This window comes from Eumetopias jubatus, unplaced genomic scaffold (genome assembly GCF_037043125.1).
Source record: "Eumetopias jubatus isolate StellerSeaLion01/CBP00866 unplaced genomic scaffold, mEumJub1_p1.0 scaffold_1, whole genome shotgun sequence".
Taxonomy (NCBI): domain Eukaryota; kingdom Metazoa; phylum Chordata; class Mammalia; order Carnivora; family Otariidae; genus Eumetopias; species Eumetopias jubatus.
Window position 1 is genome coordinate 34,447,867 of NW_028274807.1, and position 24,607 is coordinate 34,472,473.

Genomic DNA, 24,607 nt, shown 5'->3' on the forward strand with positions numbered 1-24,607 from the left:
AATTAAGGAGTCGATCCCATTTACAATTGCACCCAAAACCATAAGATACCTAGGAATAAATCTAACCAAAAAGGCAAAGAATCTGTACTCAGAAAACTATAAAATACTCATGAAAGAAATGGAGGAAGACACAAAGAAATGGAAAAACGTTCCATGCTCATGGATTGGAAGAACAAATACTGTGAAGATGTCAGTGCTACCTAGAGCAATCTACACATCCAATGCAATCCCTATCAAAATACCATCCACTTTTTTCAAAGAAATGGAACACCTGGGTGGCTCAGTCGGTTAAGCGTCTGCCTTCAGCTCAGGTCATGGTCCCGGGGTCCTGGGATTGAGCCCTGCATCGGGCTCCCTGCTCGGCGGGAGGCCTGCTTCTCCCTCTCCCTCTCCCCCTGCTTGTGTTCCTGTTCTCGCTGTGTGTGTGTGTCTCTCTCTGTCAATTAAATAAATAAAAAATTAAAAAAAAAAAAAAGGAATGGAACAAATAATCCGAAAATTTGTATGGAACCAGAAAAGACCCTGAATAGCCAGAGGAATGTTGAAAAAGAAAAGCAAAGCTGGTGGCATCACAATTCTGGACTTCCAGCTCTATTACAAAGCTGTCATCATCAAGACAGCATGGTACTGGCACAAAAGCAGACACATCGATCAACAGAACAGAATCGAGAGCCCAGAAATGGACCCTCAACTCTATGGTCAACTAATCTTTGACAAAGCAGGAAAGAATGTCCAGTGGAAAAAAGACGGTCTCTTCAACAAATGGTGTTGGGAAAATTGGACAGCCACATGCAGAAGAAGGAAACTGGACCATTTCCTTACACCACACACAAAAACAGACTCCAAATGGTTGAAAGACCTAAAGGTGAGACGGGAGTCCATCAAAATCCTAAAGGAGAACACAGGCAGCAACCTCTTCGACCTCAGCCGCAGCAACTTCTTCCCAGAAACATCGCCAAAGGCAAGGGAAGCAAGGGCAAAAATGAACCATTGGGACCGCATCAAGATAAAAAGCTTTTGCATAGCGAAAGAAACAGTCCACAAAACCAAAAGACAACTGACAGAATGGGAGAAGATATTTGCAAATGACATATCAGATAAAGGGCTAGTATCCAAAATCTATAAAGAACTTCTTAAACTCAACACCCAAAGAACAAATGATCCAATCAAGAAATGGGCAGAAGACATGAACAGACATTTTTCCAAAGAAGACATCCAAATAGCCAACAGACACATGAAAAAGTGCTCAACATCGCTTGGCATCAGGGAAATCCAAATCAAAACCTCAGTGAGATATCACCTCACACCAGTCAGAATGGCTAAAATTAACAAGCCAGGAAACGACAGATGTTGGCGGGGATGCGGAGAAAGGGGAACCCTCCTACACTGTTGGTGGGAATGCAAGCTGGTGCAGCCACTCTGGAAAACAGTATGGAGGTTCCTCAAAAAGTTGCAAACAGGGCTACCATATGATCCAGGAATTGCACTACTGGGTATTTACCCCAAAGATTCAAATGTAGGGATCTGAAGGGGTACGTGCACTCTGATGTTTATAGCAGCAATGTCCACAATAGCCAAACTGTGGAAAGAGCCAAGATGTCCATCGACAGATGAATGGATAAAGAAGATGTGGAATATATACACAATGGAATATTATGCAGCCATCAAAAGGAATGAAATCTTGCCATTTGTAATGACGTGGATGGAACTGGAGGGTATTATGCTGAGCGAAGTAAGTTAATCAGAGAAAGACATGTATCATATGACCTCACTGATATGAGGAATTCTTAATCTCAGGAAACAAACTGAGGGTTGCTGGAGTGGTGGGGGGTGGGAGGGATGGGGTGGCTGGGTGATAGACATGGGGGAGGGTATGTGCTATGGTGAGCGCTATGAACTGTGTAAGACTGTTGGATCACAGACTTGTTCCCCTGAAACAAATAATACATTATATGTTTAAAAAAAAAAAAAAGCAGGAAGGGAAGAATGAAGGGGGCGGAAATTGGAGGAGGAGACGAACCATGAGAGACTATGGACTCTGAGAAACAAACTGAGGGTTCTAGAGGGGAGGGGGTTGGGGATGGGTTAGCCTGGTGATGGGTATTAAAGAGGGCACGTTCTGCGTGGAGCACTGGGTGTTATACGCAAACAATGAATCATGGAACACTACATCAAAAACTAATGATGTAATGTATGGTGATTAACATAACAAAATAATATTAAAAAAATAATTTTGCAAGGCCAGGATATACATCTAGGGATAATAAGTTCTACCACTCTCCCACCCTCTGCCATTGAAAGATTGAAAAGTTTGTGAACATTAAAATACTTAAACATATCAAAACTGATTATCTTAGTGTTGGTAGTAAATATTTTTTTATTTGAAGTCATAACTTATATGTATAGTTAATGTATATCCCTCTTTCTTTTGTAAGTTTCAGGCCAAACAGAAAATCATGATACTCTAGGGCCCCACTCAGTGCTTCAGATTGAGGATGGGCTGAGCTAGCTTCCCAAGAAAAATTATAAAGAATAGCCTGCAGGCATGTGCGTGCACCCCATCACTCCCAGTTATTCCCGAGTATTTCTGGGCACCCAGCCCATAACTATCATAACTGTACCCAGATTAATGATTGTGAGGGAAAAGATTCAAAGTAAACATTTCCCCGTAGGCACTAAAAAAATGGGGGCGAGAGCTTTAAACGCACAAGTGACTGCTAATAAATATATTTTCCAGGGGCATAATAAATCTAATATAGTAGTTTGCAATCATCTTTAAAACAATCATACTGGTTTAACCTTACTGGGTAGACAGAGGAAATAATACAAGCAAAGAGTAAAGTGGCTAAGTTATTTCTGCAAAGTACATGTTTGTACCATTCAAAACGAAATCAAGAAACGTTTTGGTCACGATGGTTAGACATGAAAATGACTTATATAATCCAAATGAGCAAAATTTCTGGCAGGTTTTGAACCAGATTTTATGTAGATTTAATTATTTTATAGTTATTTCACAAATGTGAGTTTTATTTAGACCATCCAATTATTACTAAAATTCCAAAGTGATGAGACTATTATGGTCATGAGAGAGTTAATCGAGTACAGTGATAGGATTCTATGTATTCTTTAGGTAAATTGTCTGAGGCAGCCAGCAGACACAATGTCACCAGGGATGAATTTCCTACATTCAAAATTAAGGTGAGAAAAGGAAATATATACAGTTATATGCTTCTAATATAAATCTACATGGAGGCTCATCTCCCTAAATCTGTCCAAGACTGTATCTATTGTGTGTGGCTAAAACAAATTAGAACTCCCATGCTGTAAGTCTATGCTGGTAATATGGAACCAGCACACAGGTCATAACTTCCACTGCTCAAGAAAGAACATGAGCAACAGCTTATCAAGAAAGCTGATGAAAGCAGAACTCTTTTATTTTTCACCTCTTTGTAAAGTGTTCTTTCCCCTGTTTTATGGGCTGTTAGTCGCCAAACCCTTTTATCCTCTAATATCCTTCAGGATCCACACTTTCCCAGTCAGCACTTGAAGCTGAAATATACTTAGGATTTATATCCTGGTTTAATAAAAAATTTGAGTATCATCTTTTTCCTTAAAAAAGTTACTTTATCCTTAAAAAGTCTGTGTTTCCTTACTTGTATGTGAGAGAGAGAGAGACAGCACGAGAGTGGGGGGCAGAGGGCAGAGGGAGAGGGACAGAAAGAATTTTAAGCAGGCGCTATGCCCAGCGGGGAGCCCAGTGCTCCATCTCATGACCCCGAGCTCATGACCTGAGCCGAAATCAAGAGTCGGATGCTTAACTGACTGAGCCATCCAAGCGCCCCTAAAATGTTTATTTTTAAAATGAGTATATTTGTTCAAAAAATATCCCATTTAAACTGATATGTGTTTATAAGTGTGTTAGAAATGAGGACAGTATAACACTGCAGAGAAATGACATTTAGTCAGAGGCACCATTAACTCTTACAAAGAAGCGCAAAGGAAACATAAAATTATAAATAATTAGTGAGACATGCTTTACCTACTTTAATAGCATTTCAACAGGGCAACAAAAAAGTGAATTATCTGGTGCTCACATGAAAAACAATGCTGAAATTAGGGGAAGAGATTTAAATCACATTTATTCCCTTACTAGGAATATGATCTTGTGAAAGTTATAAATCTTTCTAGTGCTCACATTTAGGTTGAGGATAAGAATACTTGCCTGATCCGTATCACTAAAATGATGTGATGGTAAGAAGAGTCAATGTAAATAAAAGCATTCACACACTGTAAAGTGTTATGCAGATTTGATTTTTGGTACTAATTTGGAAACCATGGCCTAAAACATATCTTCTAAACCAACCGATTTTATTTAATTTCAATGGGCTGAACCAGGTCATGCTAGAGTTCTGCTATCTCTCAAAAATTCATGATTCCATGTGCTGGGTATTTCCTAATGGTCACTAAATATCACAAAATTACAGTTGGTGAATAGGGCACACATCAACGTAGGAGGGGTGATCAGGGACCATCTACGCAGGGTTGAAGCCAGGAGCATATGTGAGTTCTTCAAGGGAAGAGTGCAAGGAAGGAAACAATAAATGACTGGATTTGGACCTGAGGGAAAAAGATGGGACAAAGTGGGTACAGAGGAAAGGGAACTCACGATAGTGCTGCAAGGGGGTAAGGAAGAAAGGTGAGCCAATAATGCAAAAGTATAGAAAGGAATTAGCCAGGAGCAGAAGACTTAATTCCAAGACTGTGACAGAACAGAAATCACCTTATGGTGGTGAACTGGGGAACAGGAAAATGAACAAAGTATGACAGGAGCATGTAGGTAATAGAGAGCATTAGTACATACTCCTCCCAACCTTTCCTTTCCTTCCTTTTATTACCAAATTTCTAAGGCATTTTTATTTTATTTAATTTTATTTATTTTTGAGGATTTTATTTATTTATTTGACAGAGAGAGACACAGCGAGAGAGGGAACACAAGCAGGGGGAGTGGGAGAGGGAGAAGCGGGCTTCCCGCCGAGCAGGGAGCCTGATGCGGGGCTCGATCCCAGGACCCTGGGATCATGACCTCAGCTGAAGGCAGACGCTAACGACTGAGCCACCCAGGCGCCCCTCTAAGGCGTTTTTAGAGCCAGTAATGATGAGCAGAGCAGGTAAACTGCCTGAGCTTACAGCCTGAGCAGGACACTGTTGCTAAGCCTTTCATATGCATTAACTCATTTAATTCTGACAATAATTCTACAAGTAGGTATTTTAAAGATGAGGAAACTAAGAAACAGTGAAGTTACTTTTATAACACTAGTAAGTGGGAGAGACAGAACTTGAATGCTTAGACAGTCTTCTTCCATCTGAAGAGCCCATGCTTTTAGCCACTAACCTATTAATAAGAACAAATATCTCTACATTTACACATATAAGAACTGGAAATACTTATAACTAGTGAGCCTCTGGGACAAAAAAATGTTAGAGTAAGACAACAAACTGAAGAAAATAATGTTTCAGAATCCGAAAAGAATGCTACCATCAGAGAAACTTATTTTTCTTGTTTTCCTTAGCTGGAAAGAAACGAAGAGTGTTGAAAGGGAAGGTACTAAAGTGAAAATAATGGACTATCTCTAAATATAAATGGATGGAGAAAAAAATTACAGTAATGTTTATAATTTTACAGACAAAATAATTTTGTTTTAATGTTCCCGTAATGAAACACTTATTGTGTGCCAGTAAAAGCTAACATGATTGCATTTCATTAAGTTATACATTAATTAAATAATTTTTCTCAATATCTAAAGAATACTTTCCTAGTTCAACAATTAATGCCATATAGCAACCAAAAAGAATCAATTAATTTCACAAGTAAACTTCACAGACATAATAGGAATTAATTAGGTATTTTTCCATCATTAGGCCAAGAAATACTACATTAATAGAATTAGAAATGATTCTTACACATGGTTATAACTGAAGCCACTGCTTTCAAGAACAGTGTTCACTTTTCTCTGGAGAAACAAACTCTTCCTTTGGTTGCAGCACCAAGATATTCTTGGCAGCCCTTAAATACTTACAGTGAACCAGTAATTATATCATGGCTTCATTTTAAGAATCTTCTGGAGTATTCAGGTACTATTTTCACATATAAATGAAACACTGACTACTCAGTTTGACCCTGTGAGATTCTGAGTTAGAATAGCTTAACAGAAAATGATGAAAATGAAAATACCTCACTTATAGAAGATCTAAACAGCTTTATGGCAGGCAGGAGATATTTACTGAAAAAAAATAAAAAAAAAGGCTAATTTCTACTGAGATCCAGAAGGAAAAAGTAATTTAACATTCAATACTAGAAATTTATTTTAGACACAGAATGCTCCAATTAAAGACCACTGGCATCAGATATAAAGAAAGGTGATGAATGCAATTATTTTTTTTAATTAGTAGAGAATGATCTGTTTTTGGACTGATTAAATAAAGGACTATTTTAAAAGAAAGGTTAGATATGGAATTTTTCAGGCCAATGTTTTCACTGTAGTTCTTCCACATGTGCAATACTGTTTGCTAGGAAAGGAAAACGTTTACTAAATGAGATAATAAGTGTAAAGTGCTTGCAGACTGCAAGGAATATAATAAGTTTGTAATGGATGGTAGTTTTGTTTTTTTTTTTAAAGATTTTATTTATTTATTTGACAGAGAGAGACACAGCGAGAGAGGGAACACAAGCAGGGGGAGTGGGAGAGGGAGAAGCTGGCTTCCCGCTGAGCAGGGAGCCCGATGCGGGGCTCGATCCCAGGACCCTGGGATCATGACCTGAGCCGAAGGCAGACACTTAATGACTGAGCCACCCAGGCGCCCCTGGATGGTAGATCTTATTATGAAAGTCTGTTCAGCAAGTATTCTGACAATACATTTTATTGTATTAATTTTGAGTTGTACAAAATCATGATGCATCTTATTGATAATATTTTATCAATTCTTCCTTTCTACCATTTAATTAAATATCTACTTGAAGGGAAAAACAATAAATTCTAGTAATCTTTGTACTTTACTTAATTTTAAACAACTCCAGGGGTTCTTTTGCCATTAGGTAGCTGTAACCTCCATCTATCCACATCATCCCCCTGTCAGTCTGTTCATCCATCCATCCATCCCTCCCTCCACTTCTGACTGCCCATCCTTCTATTCATCATCATCCATCCAACAGAAATTTAGCTTTATCTGTGAGTACCTAACACATTTTAACTAAAGATATAACTGCTGATGTGTGGATAAGACTCTTAGTCTTACACGTACCTCAGAGTTTCCACATTCTAGTGCCACATACCTCAGAATTTCCACATACTAGTACCTCTTTTTACAAATTGGTAAAAATAATCAACCTCGGCACAAATGTTTTTCTCCTCAATAGCGATACAATTGTTACGTATGTGTGTATTGTTTTTAACGGTTACAATAATGTTTCTGATTTCTTTTTTCCCACAGAAGGACAAGAAATAGAGGATAGAAATCTTGACTGAGCTATTGTTAGATGAATTTCTGGAACCTAGGAGACCATTACCACACAACTGAGCTATGAAGCAAAAAAAAAAAAAAAAAAAAAAAAAAAAACACCCAGAAATGCTGTTGAATATCTCAGAACACGGACCCTGAAACAGTACTCAGATATTTAAGGGAAAAAAAAAAAAAAAGAAAGAAAGAGAAAAAAACCCCCACCTAAAACCATTTGTGTTTTAAGGGCCTGCTCATTATTCATTATTGCCTATAGTCTTATGAATGTATATTAAGGCAATCTAAAACTGTTATAGCAGTTGCAATATTTTAATCATGCAAAATATTTTTCTTACTTTGTGATTCATCTTAAATTCCTGGGTAGAAAAATGATGCTAAATCATAGGCTCTTTATTGCCAGTGGGGGTGGGTAGATGCATCTGTCATTATCATTAAATCCCAGGGATTTTTGGACAATATTTAACAATAAAAAATGATCAAAAAGACCTCTAGATAACGTTTAAAAGTATTACTGTCATCTTGAAACTAAAGAGGGCTAACCTGGCAATGAATGCACATCCATTTTGAAGCTATAAAAACAAAAGTAGGACCTATATTAAATATGAAATTGTTAGTAGGATCATCTCTGTTCACATAAAAAATAGCACCATTAAATTGTAGCATAGAGCAAAAGCACACACACACAAGGAAAAGAAACGTGCTTGCATCTGTTCAAAGCGATTGTTGTAGATCTTTTATGACAAAACCTTATATTTTTTTAAGGTTTTTTTTTTTTTTAAACCAAAACATATAATAACCTGGAAAACTAGAAAGTTGAGATGCTCTATTTTTCTTGGTTCAGAAATTAACCTTTATATATAAATTCTTGATGGAATGTGGCATTTAGCTAATCCTAAATTAAGCCCTTTGTTTTTATTTGTTGCATAAAGCATAGATTCTAATAAACACAGAGTGTTACATAACCATGCTTCAAAGGCTTCTGTAGACTAAGCAACTCACAGCAACATCTCTGCCTTTCAGCAATCACACTCCAGTGAATCATCCCAGTGACCTTATTTGCTCATTAGAAACTCTGTGTACAGGTTGCAAATGTCAGAGTCTTGAATTTACATTTTAAAAAGTACATCTTGAGGCAGTTTGATGAAAACATTTCAAAGATCTCAGGTCAAATTCAACTATTTACTCATCTGTTCCCTTAGCTTTAAATATTTTTGGCTGGGATTCACATAGTTTTCACAAGCCATCCTTTATGATCACTCTCCTCTTAACATTTCAGTATTGTAACAGTTTGAAACACCATTTGGAAAGGGGGCTGCTATTAGACTTTTATTTCCACCCCCATCTCAGCATGGTGACAATTGAAAAAACATTTTATTTTAGTGTTGTTTACGCTCTCAGAACAGTATGAATCTGCACATACTAAGACACATACCTTACGAATGAGGCGTGAAGGTAGTTAGCTGAAGAGAGAGAAGCTCGTCTGTGCCATGAATTTCTGTATCTGATATACAGGATGTACAGTTCATTTTCTCATGCTACCTACTGCCCCAAAACTATGCAGAAGTTATTTTGAGCGTAACAGAAATAAGTCATCATCGGCAATACCACCGTTGCTACCACCACCAACCACACGTAGGCAGCCATGAAGAGATGGGGTGCCCTGATACAGTAGAAAGAACACGAGCCGTGCAGTACCCTGCTCAACCTTTGCAGCTAGGTGCTGGAGGGAAGTTAGGTAGTGATGTAAAGGCCTTGGTTTACTGACCTGTCCCATGAGGCTAACACAACCTATCTCATAGGGCCGCTGGGAATATGAAACTAGTTACTTACTAAAAATGGCCAGCAAACAGAAGGGCCTCAAAAAGAGGTCCCCTAACACCCACTTTCCTTGGCACCACTCAAAATGTAGTATCATCATTTATGTTCTTCAAGATGGATTAGAAGGAACGGTTTGTCCTTGGGGGCTTAGCAGTTTTCCTTTTGATTCAGTGCTGATTTGGTATCGTTCTAAGTGAAGAGATGTAATGGAAGAAAGACAGCAATGATTCTGATAATATAAAGGGCATTATGTTTTTTTTTCTTTCTTTCTCTACAGCTAAACAATGTGAAATCATAGGCAAATATAACACATTAAGAGAGTGTGTTTTATCTTCCTAGGTATGAAATGTATGACCAGCCTACTTGTCTATATGTTTAGATCTGAGTTCTGCATCACCCACGTTGCTATTTACTAATTAAAGAATGTTGGTGGTTATTACATTGAAGATCAGCAGCTAAAAAAGACCAACGTGAGACAGTATATAAGCAAAGGGTTTTTGCTGTGTGTGTGTGTGTTTTTCAATTTTCTAGAATACAGCTATAGATTCTTGTTGCAGAAACAATACTATGTCTTTTAGCTGTCACCTTTAAGACCACATTCCAAAACCTTAGTGATACAAATCCGATTTCTCTTTTAGCTTCCCAAAATGTATCATCTCATTTTGAAGTGATAGTTAAAGGCATCCTTAAAGTGTTTCTTCTACTTTTCCTGGCATTATCCCCAAAATAGTTCACCTTACAACAGTTTCTTGGGAAGACAGTCACCACCTATCCTCCACAGATTTGAGTGAAAGTTGATGTCTTGCTATTTGATATACAGGATATACGGGTTCAAAAAAATGGAACTGCTCAAGAATTCAGACATGTTACCTGTTCGCAGGTTTATATTTCATAGTGACAGAAGAAGTTCAAATGACTTCTTTAGAAACTTTCAATTTGTTCTGGCACCAAATCCTGCTTTCCAGGGAATTAAAAATTTGATGAATTTCTTGACTTGATTAATATAACCAATTTTGCCACTGTGGATTCTTCACAGTGAAAATCTGTATTCAAATCACTGGCTCAGTAGTTGGAAATACCAATGGCACAGAACACTTTGGCAAAGTCAAAAAATACAGCATAGAAATCCTAATTTTTTGTATTTTCTCTATCTGAAATGATTCTATAATGCTGAGCTACAATGTCATGTAAAGGTATAAGAAAGACGAAAGACCAAAAAGAAATGAGACTTGTAAAATGCTAAGGATAATAAGAAGAACTCTTAAAGCTAAGCTTGGAACAACAAGAGCTGAAAGAAAGCACAGATGTATCTGCTGCTTATGGAAGACAGTACAATCATCATAATGACAGAGAACTGTTGTCTTCCCCATTAACAGGTTAGAGGCAAAAAACCAATATATATATATTTTCATGTTCAATGTTAAATTTGGGATTTTAGGTTAAAGTTATTAGCTGAATAGGGTGCCTGGGTGGTTCAGTCGGTTAAACGTCTGCCTTCAGTTCAGGTCATGGTCCCGGGGTCCTGGGATCAAGCCCCACATCAGGCTCCCTGCTCAGCGGGAAGCCTGCTTCTCCCTCCGCCTACCACTCCCCCTGCTTGTGCTTGCTCTCTCTCTCTCACAAAAAATAAATAAAATCATAAAAAAGAATAAGGGAACTATGATATCATACTAGTTAGTACACATCAAGAAAAACTAGAGATTTTTATTTGGTTGCAAATATGAGTAAAAAATGTGATGGCCGCCAGGAAAGCTAGTTTCCCTTTGACTATATTAATAAGAGAGTAGTATCAAGATAAAGGGAGGTAATGGGGTACTCTACGTCATACTTGCCAGACTCTATCTGGAATACTGTGCTGTTAATTCTGGAGATACGATGTAAGAGGGATGGGCACCATGCCGAGTGTATTTTGATGAGGGAGATGCAACGGTAAGAGGTCCGGAAAGTATCATGAGAATCTACTGAAGAAACCAGAGGCATCTGGTCTGGAAGAGGGAAGACTAGGGAGTGGTAGGTACTGTGAGGAGCATGTTAAATGCCCTTCTGACTTGAGTGACGGCTTGTAAAACAGGAGTTAGAGCCAGAGAACAGAATTAATGCATTTATTTTCATGCGTTTAAAGCAATATTTAAAAAAAAAAAAAAAAAAACACAAAACCCTAGAATTGCTTACCTTGTGAAATAGTGAGATTCCTAGGACTGGAATGTGCTCTACTGATGGTTAGCTGTGATGTGTGGAGGAACTTACAAATGTTATTTCTGCACTGAACTGGGTCACTGGAGCAAAGAACATCACAAAATCCAGAAGGTTTTAAGATCAGTATAGGAGTTAAAGCTGGTGTTATGAACTTGTAGCTAATTAGGTGTGGTTTAAGATATGTTGGAGATTCTCTCCTGCTCCTCTCCTCTCAAAAAAAAAAAAAAAAAAATCTTTGTTATAAAGCAATTATTACATGAGATAATCAGTCTATGAGGTCTTGCATATTTCTTGAGTTTTCAGAGACCATTATTAAAATGTAAATGTCCTCAGAGGAAGCGGTAACATATGGGAATTAGTTACAGCTTGTTGAAAGAAATTCAAGAATGAGAAAGGTGGCAAGAGTAAATAAAATAAGGTCTAAGTGGGTACAAATCTGTAGAAAACAAAACCCTCTAAGAAAAGAACCAAGAATATTTTCTTCGAGGTTTTCCTAGAGATGCAATAGATGATCAAGGGTTCAAGTTTTACTTATATGAGGATATGGCCCAATTTTCCCAGGTGTCTACATAATTAGAGCTTTTAATTAGTACAGTTTCTGAAAGGGGTCACTAACGTAAAGCATTCAGTGTTTAATATAGAGAATTTCTGTATAACGGATGCCTCTAGACATCTAGATAAATCACCAAATTTCAGAAGACACAATTTGTGTCAAGGTTTTATCAAAACCAAACTAGAAAGGTGCCTGGCTGGCTCAGTTGGTAGAGCATCTGACTCTTGATCTCAGGGTCATGGGTTCAAGCCCCATGTTTAGTGTAGATATCATTTTAGAAAAAACAAAACAAAACACAAAAAATAGACTTTCATGTACAGTGTAATATTGTATCATTAAATAAAATTAACTTTTGGGTAGATTCTACTTCATAAAATATGCTATTATTTATGTTTTCACTTAGTAATATCTGTTAAAATTACACAGATTACATAGTTACACAGGAGATCAATGTAGCTTGAGTCAAGATTTTTCTTCTAAACATCACCATTGATATTCTATGTGTTTACATTTATCAAAATCCTAAATTAAACATATTTTCTTTATATATATGTGTATGTGTGTGTGTGTGTGTGTGTGTGTGTGTGCGTGTATACACACACACAATTTTTTTTTAAGTAAGTTCTACACCCAACATGGGGCTTGAACTCACAATCCTGAGATCAAGAGTCACATGCTGGGCGCCTGGGTGTCTCAAGTCATTAAGCATCTGCCTTCGGCTCAGGTCATGATCCCAGGGTCCTGGGATGGAGCCCCACATGGGGCTCCCTGCTCGGCGGGAAGCCTGCTTCTCCCTCTCCCACTCCCCCTGCTTGTGTTCTCTCTCTCACTCTGTATCTCTCTGTCAAATAAATAAATCTTAAACAAACAAACAAAAAAAGAGTCACATGCTCTACCAACTGAGCCAGCCAGGCGCCCCTAAACTTATATTTTCTATTCCCCTAACTGGTTACTCCTCCTTGCTTTCTTGCTTTGGTATCCTACGTAATAACACCACTACCATTCTTCCCCTTGTTTAAAGTGAAACCTTATATTTTCTCTTCTCCATCCCAAGTCCAAACAAGTGCTGAGTTCTTGCACTCTAAGAAAATGCTCATATACCTCTTTCTATCCTATTGTCATTCTTTTAGCTCATGCCTTAATTATCTTTTACATATACTGCAATTTCTCATACTTAATATCTGTACTTCCCATCTCTTTCCTCAAGAAAGCTCTCCTACACACTGGGTCCATGAGAACTTTTCCTAAAGCATACATTCTTATCAGGTAGCTCCCTAACTCAGAAAACCTTTCAGTGACTCAATATAGAACTATGGAAAAAAGTCTAAACTAATTAATATAGCATTGAAATTTTCTATTATGTGATCTCAATCTATCTTTTCAACTTTATCTTTTATTCCTTTTTAGGGTCATCATTCTCCAATTAATACATTGTGCTGTTCATTACCTAAGAATGTTCTATGTTCTCCAACAGCTGATATGGCCCTCCTCAATTTTTTCTACTACAGGTTTATCCATTTCTCAAGGTCCAGGCTTAAAGGTCTTTTCCTTAAATCAATCACTCCATCAATCAATTTCTCTCTCTCTCTCACTTTTTTTTTTCTTTTACTTATCTTCTGTTCTCCCATGGAACATTCCTGCCCCCTTCCCATTTATTGCATTATGACTTACATCCTAGTTTGGTTTTATACATCTCTTCTCTCTTACTGACTTAGGGTCAAGGACAGTGCTTAACAAAGACTGCAGTAGCTCCCAAGTGTACTGTAAATATATTTTGGTTTGATTATAAAAAAATTATATTTTGATTGCATATTGATTATATGACATTTTCAGGTATACAGGGAGTGAGTCTAGGGGCATTACTTCAGCAGTTTGGAGCTGAGAGGGGTCACATATGAGATGGTACACATCTAGCATTTATTTGCATTTCTTTAAAAAATGGTGAGTACATTTGCTTCCTGGAACAAGTGCATCTTTGGTGCAGGCAATCCCATCACACTGACAGAGCATTCTCTGTGTCAACTGGGGCACCGTGTGGCTGTTAGTCACAGTGACAGCCATGTCTCCTAAATGCTCTGATGGCACGTGGAACTGTGCTCTGCTGGGCAGGCTAAGGGTAGGGAACCCATCTCTCACCACACTCACTGATAGCGCAGAGTAGTGGCAGGTGCCGCAGGCTACTTAACTAGACAGCACTGGCCCTTTCTTATTCACTGTTGGAGAAACGGTCTGTCTGGGTAACCACTCCCCCCAGACGTCCACTTCCTGAATCCACTTTCCACTTCCTGGAAACTCCAGGGTAATTCCCTTGATTCAGCCAGTCATGGCAATATGCTTCTCCTTCCTAGACATTTCTCTGGGGATGTGTGACTGAATTCTGGTCAACAGAAGATGAAAGAAAATGTGCTTAAGTGACCTTATTCTGAAAAAGAGAAAAGAGGTCTATCTGCCTTTTGTTGTGTCAGAAGGTTACATTTGGAACCATGGCTGTTGTCTTGCAACTATAGCAGGTGCTATCCTTTGGGTGTTGGTGGCACCCTAAGAGTTGAAAGCAGAAAGACAGAATGAACCAGGGAACTTGAGGATATTGTCACGGTGCTGGGGTCACCCTACCTTAGGACTTCTGATGGTGTGGCAAAATACATCTTCCTTACCATTTGAGCCAGTTGAACAGGAGGTTCCTTTTATTATAGCTAGAGATCCTGACACATCAGCCTTCATGTTGGCATCAGCCACCTTGTTCAGGTGGCAGACATTGATCATTGTGAGGGCTTCAGGGGAGAAGAACATTATTTCTATGGTCCGCTTAAAAATTTGTGTTGGGTTGTTGCTAGGTCCTGAATCTGTCATTTTTTTTTTTCATGGATCTAGTAAGTCATAATCTTCTTAAAATACACTGCACTTTTCCTTTTGCAACAATGATCAAACTTACAATTACTAATGTTTTTCTTCTTCACTAGTTTAAAAGCTCCATGAAGGCAGTGACTACATCTGCCAGGAGAATTCCTGTCTCTACAGCACTTCGCACAGGGCTGACACACTGGTGTTCAATGGGTAGGTGCTCAGCAAATATCTGTGAAACAAGTAAATGAATGAGTAAATGAATATACAGAATATCAAAAACATTCTCCCTCTCATTTCCTTTGCTCACACTCCCAATGCTCTGATTCCATACCAGTTTAGGCCTTCAAAAGTGAGCTATGTCCTGCATTTGAGGAGACAGGAAAGAGAAAAGGGAAGGAAGCTATCTTTATAGCTCTTGTCTGTTTTCTCAGTGGAGAAAGGGAAAAGAGATAATTCTTAAAGGAAACTTACAAAATATTTTCATACGAAAAACTATAATTGTCTCCTGAATTGCATATTGGATCAAAATATCGTTTAAAAAAAAATGTTCAGAATCATTTTAGAACCAGAATGAAGCTGAGGATTGATTCAGTATAACCAAGCAGAGCAAAGATTTATCAACAATTTTAAGTCCCTCATTTTATCAGAAGAGTAACTGAGAGCTACTGTCACCAAGATCTGCATTGGTCTTTCTAATTCTCTATGATGTAATAAATAATTGAATGCAGATAGTTACATTCACCAGCAACAAAAAGGATATTTTCCTGGCAGCGTTGTTCCAACTCGGTAATCAGTGTAGCTTTTGCTTGGATGAAAGTTGAAAATAAAAAGAAGACCTGCTCTCTCAAAAGCGATGATCTTATTGGCTTCATGCTTTTCACTCACATAGGCCTGCAAGAATTAACACATATATTACATTATTACATTACGGATGCTGCTATAAGCAAATTATTTATTAAAAAGTTGTTTTTGTCTTTATTAATAGACTTCTTAGTCATTAAGCCAACAAATCAAAATGTATTATATTTTTTTTAACATGTTGCAATTTTGCCATATCAAACTCTACACTAACCAAAGTCTCAAAAATGGCTTAAAGAGTATAAAAATCTCACTAGTCATTGACAACTTCAAATAAAGCACAGAGGATTAGATTAGCACTGTTTCTTAGGTTTTAAGAACACAGTACCTATGTTACATATAGTGTGTGTGTGTGTGTGTGTGCGCGTGTGTGTGTGTTCTGGATGTTTACAAGTGAATTGTCTTTAAGACTTTTAGTTCCCAGATTAATGAGGTAAGGTACATAAAATTACGCTTTAAAATAAAAGGTAACATTGTTATTGTATTGGGATTTCTGAAATTATAGTATCTTAAAAACTTTACATTATTGCACACCTTTGTCGGATTCAATGGCAACCTGATGTTCTTTACAATATATCTTTTTTTCCTAATAAAAGAGAAGGTCTGAAAAGAAATTATATCTACAAAGTCTCCAATTTTATACACCATGTTTTATAGTAGGCAGTGAGAAGCCTTTGCTTTTTCAACACCACCCTCTTGCAGCTCCAGTTTTGAAAGGACTTATTTCCATGAATATCAGCAGCACCACTCTAATTTTGCAATGCGAACTAAGGCTCTAGAGTAAACAGCATGCCTTTTGGAATTCAACACTGTTCCTGTTGAAAAGGAGCATCATTTTGCTCTCTCTTTGTAAATTGCATTACTAATAAACGTGATTAGGGCATTCGTGTCATGTAGTCAATCTTGGTTAATATATAAGTACCTTTGTTCAACCATTAAAAAAAAAAATCATAGACACCAAAGTAAAAACACATCAACAGTAATTTCAAATAGCACCAGTAAAAAGTAAAATGGATTATAAGTAACACATACTATATGCTAATTTTTGTAAGGGAAAAAAAGCCTGTATAAAATTTGCACCTGTTAATTACATTTTCTAAAACTTATTGAAAACTGAGACTTTAATTCCAGAGGAGAGTCAGGCTCATGAAAAATACAAAACAGCATGCAGGTATAATGGCATCTATTGAGATGACAAGTTAGACACCAGTAAAGGAAGGGGGGAGAAAAAAAGGAATAAAGAAATCTACATGTTGTCAAAGTAGTCCCTTCATGACAGCAAAATTATTTATATGAAGAAAAAGTCAAAACAATTAAGATGTTTCCACAGCAATTTCCAAAATGGACTCCACACCGAGCTTTTGTCATTTATTTTAACCAACTGAAATAAAAATTACTAAATTTAACCAACAACAAACTAAACAGGAAAGTAAGCAGGGCATTGTGTTTAAGATTTTCATTATCTATTGGAGAGACTTCAGTGACATGTTTTGACAACCTGAAGTATGTTCCAGGGCACTACACACTGAATAATGAAGTGGTGTTTAAAAGATCGCATATAGATTTAAATCGATTGCCATTCCAAGCATGTGCAACACTGGTGACTAAAACATAACATTTTGAATAAAGAGCTTACCTGTGGAGCTGAAAGCCAACCACATCTTTCTTCCAATTTATTCATATCCCTGTCAAAGTTATTTAGGAACTTATAGCGAAGGAGGTCATCATCAGTTAAATGAAACTGCCTTCTGGCATAATGGTAACTCTCATTATTTCCTTTTCTTGGAAAGTCTAACCATTCAGGATGCCCAAATTCATTACCTGTGTTAAAAAACAAATATAAGCCTCACCCAGTAATATAAGCATTTCTTGCTAAGGTGACTCAATAATTACATGTGTTAAAGTCCTTAAAATCCGTTAGGTTATAATTTACCACAGCTGTGTCCTGTGAATGATATACAACCTTGGTTCAAAAACGTCACAGTGAAGCACAAAGAGTAGTGACCACATCTGGACTCAGAATTCCAGGGTCCGGTTCTAGCTCAGCCATACAGCCCTTGTTACACGCCTCCTTTTCCTTATGTACAAACTGAGAACACTTATCTCTTATCATACTTAGGTCATTTCTGAAACTATCTCTAGTATCTCTGAGTAATTTCCAAAATCTGTTTCCATCATTTCTGTAATGTATATAATGCTTTACAATTTCTCAAGGCTGTGAATGCACATAATGTTTTGATCCTCAGTGGGGCTCCTCGTTATGGCCATCTCACAGATGAGAAATCCAAAGCTTTGGACATTTTTGCCCAAGCTTTACACAGATAATAAGCATAAAAGCAACCATTAAAATTTAGTTCTTCTGATTAAAATCCAAAGATTTTAATAAGGTTCTTTCTACCTCATCCACACATTAGGCAAGTACGTTTTAAACTTCAGGTGCCACAGAAACCCAAGTCATCACTCTTATTCTTCATTTTCCTTTCTTTCTCAGATCTACATGTTACCATTAGATGTGTATCTTTAATTTCAAATGTGTCTGTGTGCATGTGCATGCATCTGTGTTTAGCTAGGACACTTGATTTGGAACCATTTAAATATTATTTATCATTGTAATGATGAGAACCAGAAACTCAATACACTGGAAAAACGAAATAAAATAGTAACACATAAATATTTTTCATTCTCAAAATTAAATTTAGATATTGGTTGTCTATAGATAGGCTCCTATTGTTTTCCCCAAGGTGTATTTCTACTTTACAGCTTCTTTTTTCCCCTTAAAAATTAAATACTGCTTTCCAAAGTTTACTTTCATTTGCCACTTTAATGCTGCAATTTTCTAAGCCATGAACATCTCCTTTGTGTCAGAAAGTACTGCAGCCAATACAAGAGTGTTCTACATTCAAGAAAGTAATACATTAATATTCTAATAAATAAAAACTAGGAAACTAGGAAACTAGTAAACTAGGATGTAATTCAAAATGTTTTATTGTAGAGTTCCTTTAAACAGTAAACTCTGCTAAGAAACACTGGAATTTGCATTTAACTTTTTGGAACCATAGCCATCAAAGTAAAAATAGCATCCAAACAAATATGTCTGCAGCAGTTTCATAAGAATTAAAGCACCTACAGACACTTTGCTAAATTCTAGTATTTCAGTCTACATAATATTCTTTACAATTTTACCTGCGATGTGACAGAGGAGAGAAAACCAGATTACTGACTCTATGGGCCTATATTTACTTTAGGATGCCTTCAAGTGACACAGGGAATTTCCCTCTGCCATGCTTCGGAGTTCTGCTTAGGTCTGGAGCCTGTCCATGGTGTAGCCATGGGACAGTCTGCTCGAACATCCATTCCACTGGCAAACTCATGCACCTTCACAATTGTAGGGGAGCACATTATTTACTGTTAAAGAAAGGACTGCCAGCCTGGGAAAGTTATATGTCTAAGTACTAGTGAAATTTCAACTAGTGGAGAACTTTAGAAAGACCAGAAATGACATGAGCTGGCTAAAGTATAGTAGCCTCCAAACTGGATCCAGGCATTCTGTAAGCACAAGGCTTTTATTCTGGTATGGCCATGAACTCTGGGTTGACTACAGTATTAATAAGCAATTCCTTCAGCCTCTTCTGGGGGAGACTGCCACATCACTGTCATCATGATTACACAGTAGAGACAGCAGCATATGCTTCATGTCTGCTTATTATGCGCTAGGCACATGCACTGCACATGAATTAATCCTTTCCATCTTCAACAACACTAAAGGAGGTACTATTATTATCCCAAGTTTATAAGTAAGGAAGCTGAGTCACAGACATTTATTAAGTACTGGGATCTATGAATCCAGACAGTCTGGTTTCAGCACCCTGACTCTTACTACTCCATCATATTGTCAGAAATAAATACCATGGAAATACTGTGCAAAGAATGACCAACCTCTCGTACATGGACAGAGACTCCAAGCTAATGGAATGACATGTGCAGATGCATCAGAGTGAGAAGGTGAGATGTGGTGAGGAGTTTGGTTTAGCCACAAAATAGGGTTAGTGGTGAGGAGAAGAGGTGGGCCGGACAAGATGAGGTCAGATTAGGACAGGCCTCATAAACCTAGGAGCTCACACTGCAGGCAGTAGGGAACTAAAGGCTATTTCCTAAGTAGTGGAATGAGAAGTTCAAATGCATTTATTATTAAAAAATACCTCCACAGTGTGAAAAAGACACTGGATATTGGGGATAGTTAAATAGTAGGAAAGCTAACATGGAATCCAAAGTATAAGGTAAGAGATGACAAGATGCGGTGAGAATGAGGAAAAGAATGATTCAAATGGCATTTCTTGTACACTGCTGGTGGGAATGTAAATTGGTACAGCCACTGTAAAAAACAGTATGAAGGTTCCTCAAAAAATTAAAAGTAGAATTATTATATGATCCAATAATTCCACTACTGGGTATTTATTCAAGAAAACAAAAACACTAATTCCAAAAGATATGTGCACCCTCATGTTTACTGCAGCATTCTTGACAACAGCCAAGATAAGGAAGCAACCTAAGTGTCCATTGATGGATGAATGGATAAGGAAGATGTGGTGTATGGATGTATGTGTGTGCATGTGTATAAAAAAACATAGGAATATTACACAGCCATAAAAAGGATGAGGTTGTACCATTTGCAACAACATGGATGGACCAAGAGGGTATTATGCTAAGTGAAACAAGTCCAATTGAGAAAGACAAATACCCTATGATTTCACTCATGTGTGGAATGTAAAAAAAAAAAAAAATGAATAAACACAAAAAGCAGAATTAGACTTAGAAATACAGAGAATAAACTGATGGTTGCTGGGGCAGGATGGGCAAAACAGGTGAAGGGAGTGGGAGATACCGGCTTCCAGTTACGGAATGAATAAATCATAGGAATAAAAGGCACAGCATAAGGAACAAAGTCAATGATATTGTAATAGAGGTGCATGGTAATAGATGGTACCTAAGCTTGTGGTGAGCACCGAATAATGTATAAATTCATCAATCACTATGTTGTACACCTGAAATTAATGTAACATTGTGTGTCAACTACACTCAAACAAACAAAAAACAAATGACAATTCTGAGGAGGAAAATAACAAGATTGGATGCTACCTGATGAACGTAGGTTGTAACCAAAAGGGAACTCTGAGTGCAATTCTGAAGTTTGAAGCTCAGGTGACTGACTGAGTAGTGCCAGTATTAACCACACTAGGGAATGATGGTGACAGAGGAAGTGTGTGGGAGGGAGATAATGAGTTTTTTGGCATGCTAAATTTAAGACCTGAAGAATACACAGGAATTCATGGATATACAGTAACATTGATAAAAAGTAAGGTACTGAAATTCAGTTAGAACTGAGGGGTGAGGACCAAGAGTAATTTGTTAAGGCCTCAATAAGAGAAAATAGTTACATCCACAAAAGGACAAAGGCCCATGGACAGCATCCTAAGGAACTGCAGGTGGAAGATTAATTAGAAAAGACTGAGGAACAATGGTTAGCAAAGTAAGAGGGACATCAAGAAAAAAAATATATCAAAGGCTAAGAAGACTCTCAAAAAGGATGGTCAGTGACAAATGCTACAAACAAACACACATACAAAAAAACCAAAAACCCAGGCCTTGCTATCTTACCACCCATTTGGTAGAGGAATGAAATAATGTAGATAGAGCTGTCCTTTTCAATCTATGGAATGCTCCAGAGAAAATATATAGATTCCAAGGAAGCTTGTTCATCCAGAGGATGAACATTCATTACCTGATTCATTATCTCTGGGGGAAGTCCCAGGCAGGATTCTACATTTTTATCAACCTCCCTGTACTGAAAGCAGGAGGGCCAAAGGCCACTCCCTGGAGAACAGAGTTGAGATTTGAAAGTTCTTTATATATCTAAGGAAAAGACAGGCAACATGATGCCCATGGACACAGAAAGACTTGGGTTTTAATCTGAGTGAGCCACTTCTGAGTGAATTTAGGCAATTTAATTTCTCCAGTGCTCAGTTTACTCATCTACAAAATAGGATAATATGTTCCATGAAAGTTCTTTTAAGATTCAAACATGGTAAATGAGGCAGTGGGCACAGGGTCTGGCAGCTCTCAGCTTTCAATGTACATGAGCTTTTACGATACACACGTCCACTTATTATGGATGTTGTTCAGGAAAGAATTATATAAAGGGCAATAGATGAGGCAATAGGTGAGGGAGGGAACTGACCAGCCCTACTCTGCAGCAGGCATACAAGTAACCAGGATGAACTCAACAGGCAACCTGTTAGTTGGCTCCTCTTGACTTAGTTTTCATGGTACAACCTTATTCCTTTCTTTAAAGTACTGAAATTGTACACAGATGCATTTATTCATATATTTAATAATACAAACCAATTTCCCTAAGTCCAGTGTGAATGACCTTTGAGTTACCTACTATTTTAGATTTTTAAAACGCAGAATTGGATGTGAAAATAATTTTGCTACAAGACACCCACAGGGATGGGGCAAATCATATTGCTATGTTAGAAATCCCCTCTCTGGTCTCTTCCTTCATTATTCCCACATGTTCATCTTACAAAACCTCTGAACAAGCTCTCAAGGGTTATTTATAGCGTATATATTAATAGTATATATAATCACATATACTATATATATATATATATATATATATATATATATATATATACTTACAGTGCATATAGTATACAGTTGATTATAGTCCACTTAAAATTAACATTTTAGGAACCTCCTAAAACCAGAGTTCTCCTTTGGCTGGAACACTACTGACACCTGAGGCTCTCCCATCTCCTCATTTCTCCCCACCATTCTTGAAAATGTGACCTCAGGTTACAGCCTCTGTTGCTTGCTATCTTTTCTAACTGTCTCAAGTAGATTAAGAAGGTGAAAATATAAATTCTCCACTGTATGGTTTATTTTCTCTCTTAGTATTCCTCCTTGGCAGTACAGTTTTCATCAGTATAGAATTGAACAGTGAGTTTGATCAAAACTACTGAGGATGGTATGAACCCATCTCATAATCTGATTAAAAGCTAAGATTCTGCTCCCCAGAAACACACACACATACACACACACACACACTCATTCACACACACTGGATACAGCCTTAAGGGTTCAGGAATTCCATTTGAAAATGGATACAATGTGAAATCACATTATCAGCTATTTCTAACATTCTAGCATGGAAATTCACATCCTTATAATCTATAGCATAAATAAGGATTTAAGGGTAGCACAATTACAATGAGGTTAAGATATACAAATTATTTAGAAGAGTACCAGACACACAGTATGTGACAATAAATATTAGTTACTATTATTTTAGTATTATATTTTCTTTTATTTTATTATGTAAGTAACACACATTTTCTTTAAACACACATACACACACACACAAACACAATCTAAAATCTTATAAAATAACCACTTGCTATGGTCTGAATGTTACTCCCCCTCCCCCAAATTCCTATGTTGCAATCCTAATCCTCAATGTGATGGTATTAGGAGGTGGGGCCTTTGGGAGATGCTTAGGTCATGAGGGTGGAGCCAGCCTGAATAGGACTAACCTTCTTATAAATAAATAAGACTCCACAGAGCTCTCTAGCTCCTTCCACAATGTGAAGATACAACTAGAAGTCTGAGAACGGGAAGACGGACTTCATTCAGCCATCCTGGCATTCAGACTTCCAAAATCCAGAAAGCACGAGAAATAAATTTCCGTTGTTTATTATTAGCTCCCGGATCCATGGTATTTTGTTATAGTGGCCAAAGTGGACTAAGACATCACTGTTTTCCTTTTGGTAAATATTTTATTTATTTTCATTTATATCTATAACTATATGCCTATATCTCTATATCCATATATGGATACCATCTATCTTATTTATCTATAACTTGTTTTAAACAAAAATAGAGTCATATGCTATTTTGAATTTTAATATAAGCATTTTCCAGGTCAATAAGTACATATATCTCCCCATGATGGTACTTCCTTATGTGCATACAATGCAATTTTATTTAACCATTTTCCTCATGTTAGTCATTTTGGCTTTTTCTATTATTTTAGTACTATAAAACATGAGCAATCTTATAAATCCCTCTCTGTACACTTGTCTAATATTTCCCTAAGAAAACTGAATATGCAAAATAGCTGTTGAGAAGGTAAAAAGCAGATATGATTCTAAGAGAAAACATTTTCCAAGTTTTGAACATTACTAATCATTTGAAGACATAGGCACAACTTAACAAGTTGTTACCGGAAATAATGTTCAACACACACAAAATTATATTCCTTAATGCATATGCTTAATATTCTACTTTAAAAGCATTTTCATCATTTAAATTTAAGATTTCATTTTATTGCGCTCCAAGACTTGTCAATTTTAAAACATTTATCTTTTTAATAGCATATCTAAAAATTAGTAACAATTAGTAAAAAAGCTTATTATATGAGATCAAATTCAGTACTTGGAAAAATAAAAGACAAAGATGAAAGCAGGACAAATGTTTGGTGTCATAATTCAATTTAGGATTTTTTATGTATTTTAACTTTCACCTCATTTATCCTTTATGAGTATAAAGTCACTACTTTAAAAAACATTCCAATAAACATATTCATATATTATGGAATATGAAACTGAATTTCTAAGTTAGAAAAAAGAGCTATTGAAAAATTTCAAGGTATGCTGAAGACCCTAGAGAATCATTTATTAATCTCTATTAGAGACTAATTTAGATTTTTCTGAAAATTTTTTCCTGGAGAGGCTTCGTTTAAACTGAAAGATACAGAAAGTTGCA

The 24,607-nt window shown here is 37.0% G+C and overlaps 1 protein-coding gene across 2 annotated transcripts in view; it reads right to left on the minus strand.

The window, feature by feature from the left end:
• GBE1 (1,4-alpha-glucan branching enzyme 1) overlaps window positions 1-24,607 on the minus strand; it is a 279,362-nt gene that overhangs the window by 22,801 nt on the left and 231,954 nt on the right. The window contains exons 13-15 of one of the 2 annotated variants that reach the window (XM_028116733.2): window positions 17,421-17,605; window positions 15,663-15,817; window positions 11,676-15,155 (exon numbers count right to left, since the gene is read on the minus strand). In XM_028116733.2, coding sequence (XP_027972534.1) covers window positions 15,665-15,817; window positions 17,421-17,605 — 338 coding nt within the window. In that variant the 3' untranslated portion in view covers window positions 11,676-15,155; window positions 15,663-15,664. Of the gene's footprint in view, window positions 1-11,675; window positions 15,156-15,662; window positions 15,818-17,420; window positions 17,606-24,607 lie in introns of those variants that run through there. The other variant, XM_088024239.1, reaches the window with a different exon arrangement.